Source organism: Chelonoidis abingdonii, chromosome 11 (assembly GCF_003597395.2).
Source record: "Chelonoidis abingdonii isolate Lonesome George chromosome 11, CheloAbing_2.0, whole genome shotgun sequence".
Taxonomy (NCBI): Eukaryota; Metazoa; Chordata; order Testudines; family Testudinidae; genus Chelonoidis; species Chelonoidis abingdonii.
In genome coordinates this window covers 31,331,115-31,346,391 of record NC_133779.1, presented here as the reverse complement: position 1 = coordinate 31,346,391, position 15,277 = coordinate 31,331,115, and the positions used below count along the sequence as shown (strand labels likewise).

At 50.5% G+C, this 15,277-nt stretch overlaps 1 protein-coding gene across 1 annotated transcript; it reads left to right on the top strand.

The window, feature by feature from the left end:
• The first annotated feature begins 456 nt into the window (after window positions 1–456).
• LOC116835814 (cytochrome b-c1 complex subunit 10) lies at window positions 457–14,710 on the top strand. Its single transcript, XM_032798976.2, is given in 4 exon segments — window positions 457–529; window positions 532–595; window positions 3,860–4,002; window positions 14,439–14,710. Coding segments are annotated over 3 exon segments (222 nt in total). The 5' UTR covers window positions 457–492; the 3' UTR covers window positions 3,981–4,002; window positions 14,439–14,710.
• Window positions 14,711–15,277: the final 567 nt, after the last annotated feature.

Genomic DNA, 15,277 nt, shown 5'->3' with positions numbered 1-15,277 from the left:
GCATGGGGGAGCAGGGAACCAGCCTGACCCCCCTGCTCACAGGAGGGAGGGGGCTCCTGAGGGGGAGGGGGAAGGGGAACCCCCCCCCCCAGCTGCTTCCTGCAGAAGCTCGGGTTGATTTTTCTGCCCCAGGGGGCAGGGAGTGGGAACAGGCGGGAGCTTCTGGCACTGGCAGGAGACTGGTGACTGGGGGGGAAGTAGATGTTAAAGGGGGGTCGGGGAGACGCGGCCGTTGTCTGGCTAAGGGGGGGGATGGGAGGATAAACAGGAGCTCGCGGGTGACTGGAATTTGCCATCAGAATTGATTATTTAGATGAGTATTTCTGATCAGGCGGAGTCAAGGGCAGCTCTGCCCTGCCCAGCCCGGGGTGAGCGCAAGGGCGGGCGGGGTCCTTTACGGCGCAGGGCCCTCACGGTAGCCGCGGTCTGCTGCGTTCAGGCAGCCGCCAGGGCAGGCCGGGCGGGTCCTGTGTGGGGCCGCGTCGCGGGCGCATGCGCAGCCGGGGTGACTTTGAGGCCGGTGGCCGAGGCGGGGCGGGAGCAGGATGCTGAACAGGCTCGTGGGGCCCCGCTACGCCCAGCTGCTGCGGAGCTGGTGAGGCGCCCGGGGGACCCCCGCTCCCCCCCGGGGCTGGGCCCGGTCACTTCCCTTGGGCTTGCCGGGAGGGGTCAGGAGCCGCCACGCCGCTGCTGGGGGCGGGGCTCATTCCCATCGCGGGGTCCCTCCCCAGCCCCTGGAGCCCCCCCTTTTCGTGGCTGTGGGGTGCCGGGGCTGGAGTGGGATGCTGGGGGGGCTCATTCCCATCGTGGGGTCTCTCCTCAACCCCCCCCACGGGTCCCTGTCCATCCCCTGGAGCCCCCCCTTTTCATGGCTGTGGGGTGCCGGGGCTGGAGTGGGATGCTGGGGAGGCTCATTCCCATCGCGGGGTCCCTCCCCAGCCCCTGGAGCCCCCCCTTTTCGTGGCTGTGGGGTGCCGGGGCTGGAGTGGGATGTTGGGGGAGCTCATTACCATCGTGGGGTCTCTCCCCAACTCTCCTCACAGGTCCCTCTCCATCCCCTGGAGCCCCCCATTCTCGTGGCTGTTGGTTTATGGGGCTCGAGTGGAATGCTGAGGGGGCTCATTCCCATTGTGGGGTCCCTCCTCAGCCCCCCCACGGGTCCCTCCCCATCCCCTGGAGCCCCCCCTTCTCGCGGCTGTGGGGTGACAGGGCTGGAGTGGGATGCTGGGGGGGCTCATTACCATCGTGGGGTCTCTCCCCAACCCCCCCCAGGTCCCTTCCCATCCCCTGGAGCCCCCCCCTTCTCGCGGCTGTGGGGTGCCGGGGCTGGAGTGGGATGCTGGGGAGGCTCATTACCATCGTGGGGTCCCTCCCCAGCCCCCCCACGGGTCCCTCCCCAGCCCCTGGAGCCCCCCCTTTTCATGGCTGTGGGGTGCCGGGGCTGGAGTGGGATGCTGGGGAGGCTCATTCCCATCGCGGGGTCCCTCCCCAGCCCCTGGAGCCCCCCCTTTTCATGGCTGTGGGGTGCCGGGGCTGGAGTGGGATGCTGGGGAGGCTCATTCCCATCGCGGGGTCCCTCCCCAGCCCCTGGAGCCCCCCCTTTTCGTGGCTGTGGGGTGCCGGGGCTGGAGTGGGATGTTGGGGGAGCTCATTACCATCGTGGGGTCTCTCCCCAACTCTCCTCACAGGTCCCTCTCCATCCCCTGGAGCCCCCCATTCTCGTGGCTGTTGGTTTATGGGGCTCGAGTGGAATGCTGAGGGGGCTCATTCCCATTGTGGGGTCCCTCCTCAGCCCCTCCCCCGCAGGTCCCTTTCCATCCCCTGGAGGGCCCCCCTTCTCGCAGCTGTGGGTTTATGGGGCTGGAGTGGAATGCTAGGGGGGTCTCTCCCCAGTCTCCCCACCCCACAGGTCTCTCTCCATACCCTGGAGGGCCCCCCCTTCTTGTGGCTGTGGGGTGATGAGGGCTGTGGTCCAGTTTGCTTTGGGCTGCTAGCAGGGGATGGGGCAGAGTGAAGGTCCGGCTGTGACCAGCCCGCGCTCACCTCCCTCTCTTCAGTTCGCTTCTCAGGGCAGAAAGTGAAGGTAAAACGTGTGAGGGAGGAAAGCCCAGAAGTGGTTAGACCCAGTCTGGTTATTGGGCAGTGACCTTGGGAGAGGTAGAGAGAAAAAAAAATCTAAATTTGATATGCTTTTAAAAAAAAGTACCTGGGATGTTGCGTTTCCCATAGAAGACAGGAAGCGCTTATAACTGGGATAATTACTCTAAAACTCTGCCACCTTGGTGTCCGTTGGCAAAGATTTATTGGCAGATTGTGTAGCCTGCTCATTTAAAGTACTTGATATACCTGATGCTGTTTCTTAAGTTAGCTTCTAGAACAGGGGTGGGCAATAATTTTCACAGGGGGGCCACTCCACAAATTTTGGTAAGTTGTCACGGTCCGCACATTTCTACCATATTATTGGAGGGCGTGTGGGCTCTGGGAGGGAGTTTGATGCAGGAGGGGGCTCTGGGCTGGGGCATGGGATTGAGAAATGAGGTGCAGACTCTGACCGGGAGGCGCTTACCACAGACAGCTCCCAGCTGCTGCTGGCGTGTCTCTTTGCCTCTTGGCAGGAGGGGCAGCGGGTCTCCATGCGCTGCCTGCACCCGCAAGCACCATCCCTGCAGTTCCCATTGGTTTCCAGTACTGGGGGTAGGGGCAGCGTGCCAAGACGCCTCCCTCCCCACCACGTGGAGCATGCAGAGACAGGCCAGCAGCAGCTGGCCACTTCCGGGAGCGGTGTGAGGCCATGGCAGGCAGGCAGCCTGCCTGAGTGTCCTCTGCGCCGTTGGACTTTTAGTGGCCCAGAGGTTGTGAGGGAGCGACCAAAAAGCTGGTGGGCTGGACAAATATGTTAGACGGGCCAGATCTGGCCCACCCCTGTTCTAGAATGTGGTCAGAGCTGCTAATTTGAAGTGAGGGGAAAATTACAGGCAATTTTGCTATTGTCAGTGTCCTCTGGTGAAACAACTCTACTTCCTTTAGTTCAGCTAATATAAGTCCTGGTTCCAGTTCTAAATATGCTACCCAGCTAACAATAAGTGAGCCAAACTGTGCGTTAAATAGGCTAAAAACACAGTTTCCTAACCCTAGCTTTCTCTCAGCATAAGGTACAACACATTTCAAACAGAAATTATTTTGAGGAAGTTCTGTGTTATGCAGGAGGTTAGACTAGGTGATCACAGTAGTATCATCTAGCCTTAGAATCTAACCACGTTGAAATATAATGTGGCCCAGGCTGTTTTCTGGCTTGATCATCCCTAGCGAGATGCAGGGATTTCGATATTCCTGTACAGTGTTGCCAACCCAAACCCTGCAGTGATGGGCTAGTGCATGAGAACCAGAAACTGACTACAAATAAGCATGACAAGGTGAGTCAGATAATATCTTTTATTGGACCAACTTCTGTTGGTGAGAGAGACAACCTTGTCTGTCTAACATTCCGGGACAGACATGGCTACAACAATGCTGCATACAGATAAGCATGGGCCAGCAGAAGTAAACCAAGCTGAGTGGACTGTAAATAGTGGGGCGAAAAAAGCAGAAATGATACACAGATAAGAGCACTATTTCTAATTTTCTAGCATCATGTTAAGCGTAACCCTGAGGGAGAATCATAGGATTAGAAGGGACAACAAGGGTTATCTAGTCTACCCCTGCCAAGATGCAGGTAGACTTGGGTCTAACTATGTGACTTTCTCTTCAAGGGAGCAGCTAAGATTCCTTGAGTAAACAGCCTTGGCAGGTGCTTATTGCTAAAGTAGCTGACAAACATTTCGATATGTAGAAGAAGTGTGGTTGTGTGTCTGTTCTACAGGACCCCCACATTGACCACATGGGGCACCGTAGGCGCTGTGGGATTGGTGTGGGCGACAGACTGGAGACTGATCCTTGACTATGTTCCCTACATTAATGGCAAGTTTAAGAAAGATGATTAAACTGCTGCTCATCTCTCTAATGGTAAGTTTTTTGTCCTGTACTTATCAGAAATAACATGCATACATTTTGTGGTTACATGCTATGTGATGTGATCTCCAGTATAGAATCCCACAACTGGAAACTAAATATTCTGTCCAAAAGCTTGTCCCCAAAGAGGACTGTTGCACTTTATCATGTAATTGTCTTGCTATTACTGAAAGTAAGAAATGGCATCATGACAATAATCTTGATAAGAACTTGCCCAGCTCAGATATGCTATCAGTGTACCTTAGTAGAAACTAGCCAGTTTCATTTTAGATTACATTATTTTAAGTTGCATTATTTTTCAGAGTGAGCCAGTGTGGTCTAGTGGATTTTTATCAGCATAAGTGTTTCCAGCTGTAAAATAAAGAATACATATATCACAAGGGAGTTGGCAGGATTAATTAACACTTAATAGCTTCAAAGTGCTATTCAGCTTCTACAGAGGAGCTTGTAGTAATCACAAATCTTTTTGTAACATGCTATTCTGAGAAATATGTGCATTGCATGTTCTGAGCTGATGTGTATTTCACTCCCTCACCCTCTCCATCTCTTTCAGTTCCTACGGTACTGAATGGGGTAGCTTGAGAGTTTTAGAATTTAGGAGAGAAAAAGAAACAAATTAATTTATTTATAGAATTGAAAGTAATTCAGGACAGTATTAGCCAAATGCCTTTTGAAAAAAAATGGGACTGTTCCATATTGCAATAAGTTAGAGGGCACTACATCTATTTGTGGATATCAAAGCTAGGATTCAGGATCTGGTTAGAAACTGAGGTTTAGCAATACGCATACCTAGTAAGAAGAATGTGTTAGTAAGTACATTCCTATTGTATCAATTCATGGGATTAAAATAATCTCTCTCAAAGTACAATTTGTGTTGTTGTAAAAGCAGCAAAGAGTCCTGTGGCACCTTATAGACTAACAGACGTATTGGAGTGTGAGCTTTCGTGGGTGAATACCTACTTCATCAGATGCTGCTTTTACAGATCCAGACTAACACGGCTACCCCTCTGTGTTATTGTAGGGCTTCTTTTAATGGACCCATTTGCCTCTAGGCTTGGCTAGAAGACCTTAAAGGTGTAACCAGCTTCCTGGACAGGGACAACGTGGATGCTTTTTTTTCCCGTTAAAAGCTCTTTATTTCATATAACATATTAAGAGATGGAAAAGAAACATGCTTCACTTAAGCTTTTATAGCATTTTGACTATTCTTGGTCATTGACTGACATGCCATAAATCTAAAGCAGTGTTTCTCAACTGATGGGTCACAAAAAGCAATCAAGGGGGTTGTGAGACATTGAAAATTTTCTCATAATCTAAAGCAAAGGAAATCTCTCTCCCTGCACACACTTTCATAAAAGCATTTGTCAATCTTTTGGAATACATGCAAATTCTTCTTCGAGTGCTTGCTCATATTCATTCCAAGTAGGTGTGCGCGCGCCGCGTGCACGTTCGTCGGAAGAATTTTCCCCTAGCAACACCCGGCGGGTCGGCAGGCGCCCCCTGGCGTGGCGCCTTTGCGGCACCGGCACCGTTAATCCCCCTGCCGACCCGTCCGCTCCTATTCTTCTTACCTCCGTGACGGTCGTTTGTGAACGGTGGGTGCGCTTGTGACCTCCACTTCCTAGCTTTCAACCCGGTTTTCTCTAGTTTTTTATATTAGTAGTGTTATTTTAGCTTAAATATAGTAGTTCAGTTTAATTTTATGTTAGAGGGCTAGTTCACCTCCTCACCCTCCCGGACCCGGCTCATGCCTGCTTCCCAGCTTGCAAAAAGTGCTCGGCCTGCTTGCGGCCAGATAATCACGGGAACCCCCGACACGATTGCTGAAGTGCCTGGGCAGTCCCACCTACGGACACGTGCAAATCTGTATGTCCTTTTCGCAGGCAAAAAGACGGATCGGTCTAGCAGCTCCTTCATGGAGGACCGCTTCACCCTGGCAGCTCCTGGCATGAGCACACGACGTCCCGTACCAGGCAGGAGTTTCCGCTCGGCACTGGCGAATCGACCGCCGCCAAACACGCGAAGCACACGTCTCTGGCGCAGAGTCGGTCCCAGCACCGCCCCTCTCCGAAGGTCGACAGAAGCCAAGTGTCTCTCTGCGACACAAGCACCGCAGTCTGAGCTGGGAAACCTTCCGTCTGGGCCGCATCTGGCCGGCACCGTTTCCCAGCACCGTGACTCTGGCAGGCAGACCTTAGTGCCCGTGCCAGACAGGCTCCCCGGTTTGATGCCAGTCGAGTGCTTCCACTACGCGGAAACCTTTGCGCGGCGAGGCATTGATAGCGATTGACTGACCTCCCCCGGCATGCCGGGCGGTCACTCGTTTACGGAGCGGTCTAGTTTCGGACGATGTCCTCGGCAGTTAGTTCAGCACGTGTCGAGTCATGCATGCTCCCGCCGCCGGTCTCCGTCACACCGTCCTCGCGTTCCCGGCACCGGTCTCTCTCTCGGCGGCTCGTAGCACGCACCGGTCCAGGTACCGGACACGTAACTCGCCCTCGACAGTCACCTGCCAGTACCGATCCGACTGAGCCCATCTCACCGTGTTACTCGCGATCTAACCTCCGGCCGGCTAGAGAGGTCACCGCTCCCGCGTCATCCTCCAGGACACTGCTGTCGCAGTCCGCGTCCGCACGGCCCGTACGACTCCCAGCACCGTTCGCCATACAACCGCGTGGTCGGGTACCGTCCACGGACAGATTGCATTCCCCTTGGCGTCACGCACCCCTCGGTTCCTCTCGCAACGGACAGCGCTTCTACTGGATGTGGAACCCAGAGAGCACGGTTGGCGCCGCCGCAGTGGGCCCTCTGGACACTTGGCTATCATCAAGCGCAAGGTGATCCCATTGTGGTATCCCAGCTCAGACTTTCCACCTGTCGGGACGGAGGCCTCTATCTCCACCGCCCGAGGCGACGCCTCTACGGCACTCCTGAACCCCACACAACGGCCCCCCTCTCGCAGCAAGACCTGAGGAGAACCTGTGGTCCCGTCTCTGGTCCTCCTCCTGCCGGACGAGCGGTGCGGTTCTCACTTCCGGCCCGCCCCTCGAATCTACAGGACCTGCTCCGACGCGTAGCGTTGGCATTACCTGCAGGTCGAGATCGTCCCGAGGTGGAGACCCTCGTGAATCTGTTTCAGAGCCCCGACACGGGTCGCTCTGCTTCTCATACGCTCCATCCAATCAGACGGAACAAATTGAGTCTCCGCATCTATCCCTCAACGGCAGGGGGTGGAGAGGAAGTCATGCGTGCCCTCTAAGAGTACAGTACCTCTACAGCCATCTCTCCATGCTCACTGTCGCTACATCCATCACGAGGGGAGCCAATGGCCAGCCAGCCCCGCCCCAAACGCGGGAGGCTAAAGCAGGACCTACTGAGGTCGCAAATTACTCTGCAGGGGTTGCGTTCGGTTGCAACCAAAGGCTCTCCTCAGGATACAATTAAACACTGGCGTCATGGCCTTCACTGAGCTGTACGCTAACTCCCGTCTGAGTTCCAGAGCCTGCTGCGAGGAGGCAAAAAATATCCAGCCTCCCTGCAGCCTCCCTCGACGCGCAGATTCGCGCAGACCGTCGCAGGCGGAGTAACAATGAGGAGATTCGTGGTTGCAGGTGTCCGATTGCTCCAGACTGCACACACCGATCGACCTCCCTTCGAGGACAGGCCTCTTTAGCGGAAACACCACGTCTCCAAAGCCTAAGACACGCGCCTATCATGCGCTCCTTAGCATTCACACGCCGCAGACCCAAAGAAGGCTTCGCGGCCGCCTCGCGCCCCTTACTGCGGGTTTGCCCCGCACCAACAAGGCCCTCCTCCCAGGTTAAAAAAGATAACAATTTTATTACCACCTGGGCAGTCCCATGGGCCAAATTCACTTGAGCTGGTAGACCGAAGTTCTAGAGAACCTGGCCAAATTCACTTACTGTACCGTAGACTCGTCTGGAGTTCCAGAGCTGCTGAGGAGGCAAAAAAGATTCCAGAACCTCCCGAGCCTCCCTCGACGCGCAGATTCAGCGCTAGGACTCCGGCAGAGTAACATGAGGAGGATTCGTGGTTGCAGGTGTCCGGATGCTCCCGAACTGCAACACCGATCAGGACCTCCATTCGAGGACAGGCCTCTGCGAGAGCGAACCACGCTCCAAAGCCTAAGACACCGCATATCATGCGCTCCTAGCATGCACACCCGCAGACCCAAAGAAGGTCCTTCGCGCGCGCGCGCCCGTCTCCCACCCCCCCGTCAAATTTATAAGATACGGGCATGTAACCGGAGATTCAGTCTGGTTCCCAAGGGACAAATAATGGTCCGCCAAACGCTGCGGGACCTAACAAAATTTTGAAGTGTGTCGAGAGCAGAGCACCAGTCCTTCGCTCCTTTCTTTTTCAAACGCCTTCTCTTCCTTTCGCCGGCTGACCCGTCTAACTTCGATCGTGGTTCCGCACGTGAGTTTTCTACCTCCATTTTTTCGCCTCCTCCCTCCATCCACCCTCCATCCTTTCAGGGACCCCTCTCACGAGCATCTCCTGTACCAGGAGTTCCTCCGCTCTCAAATCGGATAGAGGAGGTGCCAAGATCTCAGAGGGAGAGGTTTTACTCCGCTATTTTTTAATCCAAGCAAAGGGGGTCTCTGACCCATCCTGAACATGGCGGACTCAACGCCTTTGTAAGAAGTTGAAGTTCCACATGGTGTCCTTGGGTCTATATCCCGTCCCTGGACCGGGAGACTGGTTCGCTGCTCTCGACATGAGACGGCTACTTCATGTTCGATTACCCCGCACAGACTTTTCTCCTTTGTGACGGACGCGCTTTCATCCGGTCTGCTTCGCCTTTCGCCCCCGGGTGTTTACAAAAATTATGGCATAGTGAGCCTTTCCCCGTCGACAAGGATATGTCTCTCCCTACTGGACGACTGCTTGTTCGCGGTCTCAGGGCTCAGGTCCCCACACATAGCCGTTAACAGCTGTTCGAAACTCTAGGCTTATCATTTTACAACATCCTCGTACACGCAGAGATACTCAAGAGCTCTCTTAGACTCCACTCTCGCACAGCCTCGCTTCCACCCTGCCGGTTCAGCATAGTCTCTACAATAGAGGGCTACTCGCCTTCCCACACTCTGCCTGGGTTGTCTTCAGCCTGTCGTCACATGGCTGCACCTTTGTCACAAAACGCCAAAGCTCCGCCTTCGCCCCCTGCAATTGGTTGGCCTCCGTTTCAACCTCGGAGGACGCATGGACATCGTGGTCACTCTCCAAGGACCGTTTGCTCCTCCGCTGGTGCAAGACCGTCCCTGTATGTGCGATCCGTTCTACCCAGAGCAACCATCCATCAGTCGCTGACACAACGTCATCCTCCTGGCTGGGAGCCACATGGGTCGCGAACCACAGGTCTCTGGTCTGCTCGGACTCTCACTGCCATAACTCCAGAGCTGCGAGCAGTCCGCCTCGCCTGTCAACCTTCTCCTCACCTGCGAGGACTTGCGTTTTAGTGCTCACGACAACCCACCGACGATGCACTATATAACAAGCAGGAGGGACCGGTTCTCTCCCTCTTTTTCAGAGCTTACCATCTGGAATTTGTATAGCCCACGCCATGATTGTGCCTCTTCTCTCCAGGAGTCAAACGAATATCGCGACCATTCAGCAGTCTTCTACCCACATGTCCCGTCCCACTAGCCCATCTCTTTTCCGGAGGTGGTTTCCCGGATGACCCGCTTGCCTCCGCACCAACCGAAAGTGCCCAGTTTTCTGCTCCTTCACGTCTTGCCCCGGATCGATCTCGATACTCCTCCTGTCCCGGTCGACCACCTCCTATTGCTTCCCGCCTTCCCCTTGGTGCACAAGTCCTGGTAAAGCTGCGCAGCAAGGCTCGGGTAATTGCTCATCGCCCGCGTGCCTCGCCAGCACTGGCACCACGCTCTGGACCTGTCCATAGCCAGCCGTTTCTCCTCGCTACATCGACTTAATATCCAAGACCACGCAGCTTCCATCCGACCTCCACCCTCACACTCGGCTGTTCCTGGCTGGCTGGAGCTCTGCGTCTGCGCCTGTTTCTACCCCAGTGCACAGGCGCTCCTTGAAAAGCAGCAACGCTCAAACCGCTACCTAACCTCGGCGAAATGAGTCTCTGCTGGTTCAAATCACAGCGTAATCACACTACCATGCTCCATCCAGTCATGTAATATCATATGCACCTAAAGCAGGCTCGCACTCTCTCTCTATGCAGTCCACTACTGCCATTTTCGTCCAGCTCAGGAAGCGCCCTCCTCGTCTTCTCTCACCCAGATGGTCTCTAGGTCCTCAAGGGCTGCAGCGCTTGTATCCCCAGGCCCTCCGCCCCTCCTGACCTCATGCTGTCTCATCAAACTAATGGCTTCCTTCGAACCTTGCGACCTCCTCCTCCTTATCTAATCGTTGAGGTCGTTCCTGGTAGCCACTCATCGCCCAGAGAGTCTCTGCAGCTTCCGCTCTTGTCCGACCACACTACACATATCCACAGACAGTGCAGTCTGTCGCCCGCCATCCCGCCTCCTGCCAAAGTCGTCCCCTTTCCCACCTTAACCAGACATCATCTTCCCAGTTTTATCACTAAACCTCACTGCATCCCATGCGAGCATCGCTACATATCACTTATCTCGGCAGAGCCTAGCCTACATTAACCGCACCAACCTTCGCGAAAGACCTCCCAACTTTATTCCTTTCGCGACAGATGATAAGTCACCCTCTCGTCTCAACACTATCTCATCGTGCACGGTCGCTGCCATTAAAACTGCTACGCTCTAGTCACACCTTGCAGACGTTGTGACTGCCAACATTCCACGAACACAGCTTCCTCGATTCCTTCTAGCCCGTGCTATACAAAATTATGTCGTCAGCCCGTGGTCGTCGTGCACACGTTCTCTGCCCTTACGACTTGGTTCAGCAGTCCAGGTCACATGCAGCTCTTGGCTTGGCTGTCTACTTCGAACATCTCCAACTCCACCAACCGCCTAGTAAGGCTGGGATTCACCCACTTGGAAGATTGATCAAGCACTCGAAAAAAGACATTATACACCTTTGTAACTGTTGTTCTTCGAATGTTGCTCATATTCATTCCACAACCCGCCTCTTCCCACTTTCGAGTCAGGCAAGAAGAACGGTGCGCCGGTCGAGGGGCTATACGTGCCGCAAAGCGCACGCCAGGCGCCTGCCACCCGACCGGGGTCTAGGAAACTTCGGATACGTGCACGCGGCGCCACACCACTTGGAATGAATATGGGGAGCCACACATCTCGAAGAACAACGGTTACAAAGGTGAGTAACCGTCTTTTATGTAGGTTTAATGTTACAATATTTACTGTTTTTTATAGTAAAGGTGTTGTGAGCATTTCTCTTGGAATAAGCAATCACCAAACTGAAAAGGTTGAGAAACAGTGGTCTGGGGGAGTTCTGCATCATGGTATTTATTTCAGTGTTTATGGTGCTTGATCCTATGGCCTCTTGAGAGAATCTCCTTTTATTAAACACTATTGATTGTGAGGGGATTTGAGTCTGAAAACACAGAACACATCATTAGAAACTAGAAAAAATTGCCTTTTTTCTTTAAAAGGATATTATTATTCTTTTTCAGAGATATTTGTAAGAGAGTGTGGTTCATTTCTGTGTATTCCCCTATGTCAAAACACTTAACAAAAGTGCAAGTTCCATTTGCAGCTTCATGGAAAAAAGACACCACTCCATAATGGGGGCTAGAGTGTTAATGTGGGATTAATTCATTTATGAAAGTTGATAAATTGCTCTAGGAAATTTAGTGCATTAACATTCACAGTCACTTGCTATGCTAATTGTTAAGCCAGTTAATGGAAATGCTCTAAAGCTGGGCTGCAGAATCTAAATGATGTAATAAGCCTTTACTTCACTTAAAAAAAGGGGTGTTGGGCAGTAAATACGTGGAAGTGGGTGAATGTGAATTATGGTTTCAAGAACATGTTAAATAATGGCATTCACATGGGTCATATTCAACTCGTATTATACTTGTTGCATTTAGAAACAGAAGAGGTGATCTACAGTTGTAAGAACAGGGAGAACTTGGTTGTGAATCTGAAAGTGGAAGGCAATTTGGGTGACAGCGATCATGAAATTCAGATTTTATGATCCTAATGAAAGGAATGAGTAAGAGCAGCAGTATAAGGACAATGGACTTCAAAAAACTAGACTCTAACAAACACAGATAACTGGTAGGTAAGATCCTATGGGGAGCAAATATAAAGGAGTTCAGGAGAGCTGGCAGTCTCTAGGACATGCTATCAAAACCACAGCGATGCGAAGGAAAGATAAGAATAGTAAGAGGCCAATATGACTCCATCAGGAGTGCCTTAATGACCTGAAAATCAAAAAGGAATCCTACAAAAGGTGGAAACACTGACAAATTGCTAAGTAGTAGTATAAAAGAATAGCACAAGCATGTAAGGGCAAAATGAGTTAGACCTAGCAAGGGACATAAAAGGCATTAAGAAAAGGTAATTTAAATACATTAAGAGCAAGAGAATGATGAAGGAAAGTATAGGCCCTCTACTTAGCAGGGAATGAGACGCTAATAACTGATGACATCAAGAAGGCTGAGGTGTTTAATGCCTGTTTTGTTTCAGCCTTCACTGAAAAGGTTAATAGTGACCAGATACTCAACAATAAGAGGAAAGAACACAAACCAAAATAGAGAGAAAGAGAGAGGTTAAACAATATTTAGATAAGTTAGATGTATTCAGGTCAGCAGGGCCTGATGAAATTCATCCTGGGGTACTTAGGGAATTTAGTTTGAAGCAATCTCAGAACTATTGGCAATTATCTTTGAGAACTCATGGTGGATGGGTGAGGTTCCAGAGGACAGGAGAAGGGCAAACATAGTTCCTATCTTCTATAATTCCTAAGGGCCTCTTTGTTTAATAATTTGTTCCAGTATCTTTCCACTTATTAACATTAGCCTGACTGTTCTAAAAGGGGGAACAATCAATTTATAAGCACCTAGATGATAGGGTTATAGGGAATAGCCAACATGGATTTGTCAGGAATAAATCATGCCAAACACCCGTATTTCCTTCTTTGGAGGACTAGCCTGTTAGATGGGGGAAGCTGTAGACAGGATATGTCTTGATTTTAGTAAGGCTTTTGACACAGTCCTGCATGACATTCTCATAAGCAAGCTGGGGAAGTGTGGTTTAGATGAGGTTACAATAAGATGGGTGCACAACTGGTTGAAAGATCATGCTCAAAGAATAGTGATCAGTGATTTGCTATCAAACAGGGCGGACATACGTAGTGTGGTCCCACAGTAGTCAGTCCTGGGTCCGGTACTAGTCAATATTTTCATTAATGAGTTGGATAATGGACTGGAGAGTATGGTTATAACACTTGCAAGTGACATCAAAATACTAGCAACCCCTCCAAGCTTGGAGGATAGGATTAGAATTCAGAAGAACCTTGATAAATTGGAGTATTGGTCTGAAATCAGCAAGATGAAATTCAATAAAGGTAAGTGCAGAGGTATTAAGGAATGAAAAATCAAATGCACAAAATTGGGAATAACTGTGGTACTGCTGAAAAGAATCTGGGCTCGCAAATCAAATGAGTCAACAATGTGATGCAGTTGTGAAAAAGGCTACTATTATTCTGGGGTGTAGTAACAGCAGTGTTGTATGTAAGACAAAGGAGGCAAGTGTCCTGCTCTGCTCAGCACTGGTGAGGCCTCAGCTGGCGTACTGTGTCCAGTTCTGGGTGACACACTTTAGGAAAGATGTGGACAAACTGGAAAGAATCCAGATGTAATAAAAGGTTTAAAAAGCAGACTTACGGGGAAAAGTTTTAGAAAACTGGGCATGTTTAGTCTTGAGCAAAGAAGTCTTAAGGGGGCCCTGGTAACTTATTTTCAAATATGTTAAGGGCTGTTACAGAGAGGAGTGTGATCATCTGTTCAGGCAGCTGAAGGTAGGGCAAGAAGTAATGGGTTTAATCTGCAGTAAGGGAAACTTAGGTTAGATATTAGGGGAAATCTTTCTATTTATAAGGTAGTTAAGCTCTGGAATAGGCTTCCAAGGGAAGTTGTGGAATCCCTACAGTGGAGATTTTCAAGAACAGGTTCAGTCTTTCAGGGATGGTCTAGGTTTACTTGTTCCTGCCTCAGTGTGGGGCAGGAGTTGGTGAGTTTTTGAGGTCCCTTCCAGCCCTTTCTAGGATTCTAGAATATTAAAGCAAACAGGGCACCTATCTGGTTCCATATCGTCATTAAACAGACTTTTAAACTAGTGACATAGCTTTACTTCTCCTTTCCCTTACTTGTCCTTGTGTCACTAGAAACTCCTTGTGCATGGATCTCTGAACTTTCAGATCTTGCAGTCCTTTGCACTGGCTGCCATGACACTTTGCAGGAAGCGCTGCTTATTAACTGTTTGTTTTTATTGCAGGAAGTGTTTATGGACTGGACTGGGTGTATTGGATCCATTCTTCCTCTTGAAGACCCTAGTCTGATGTGAATTTGAAATGCTCATTGTGGACTTCAGGAGAGGCTGTGATGTTACTTTATCTTCTACTGAACAGTTATGAACAATCAAATTTAATTTAACATATTGGCTGCACAAATATGTGAACTTGCTTCTGGGTCACTTTCACAAGCGGTATTGTTCTGATGGGCTGAATTCATAAAACAGATGTACAAAATAAATCATAAACTGAATAACTTTTATGATAAATGTTTACCTTTCCTCTTGGAAGCTGTTCTAAAGAATGAGATCTCCTTTGGGCTGCATATTACCAGCCTTTGGTAGTTCACTTGGGTTATGTGGTGTATATTAAACTTATTGCATTCGTGAGTCATAAATTTATGAGAAATGGCTCTGGTCTTCAAACCATTATTGCAGTAACCTGGAACCAATACCTGTGGACTCCTCTAATGGTTAACTTTCTGTAACTGATGCTGTAAAGTAGCATGATGACAATTGATTCCACTGATTTAGTGTAGATAACTTAAACTTCACTGTCCTACTGGCTATTTCAGTACAACTAAATTGATTTAGTCTACCTTACCTTGTGAAAAATAAATTTGAGGGAACAGTGTAATACCAGGATACTTATTAGATGGAAATGGATTGAGCAGTTAAGGGGAGATGGAGTTAGGATTTGTGGTGGCCCAGTCCTTTGTGCTCTCAAGTAAAACAGCAGAAGCTTCAAACTTGGCAAGAATCTTAACTGCTCAAGACTAAAAATATATCCTCTTCCATTACCATTTATGAAGACTTATTTTTGC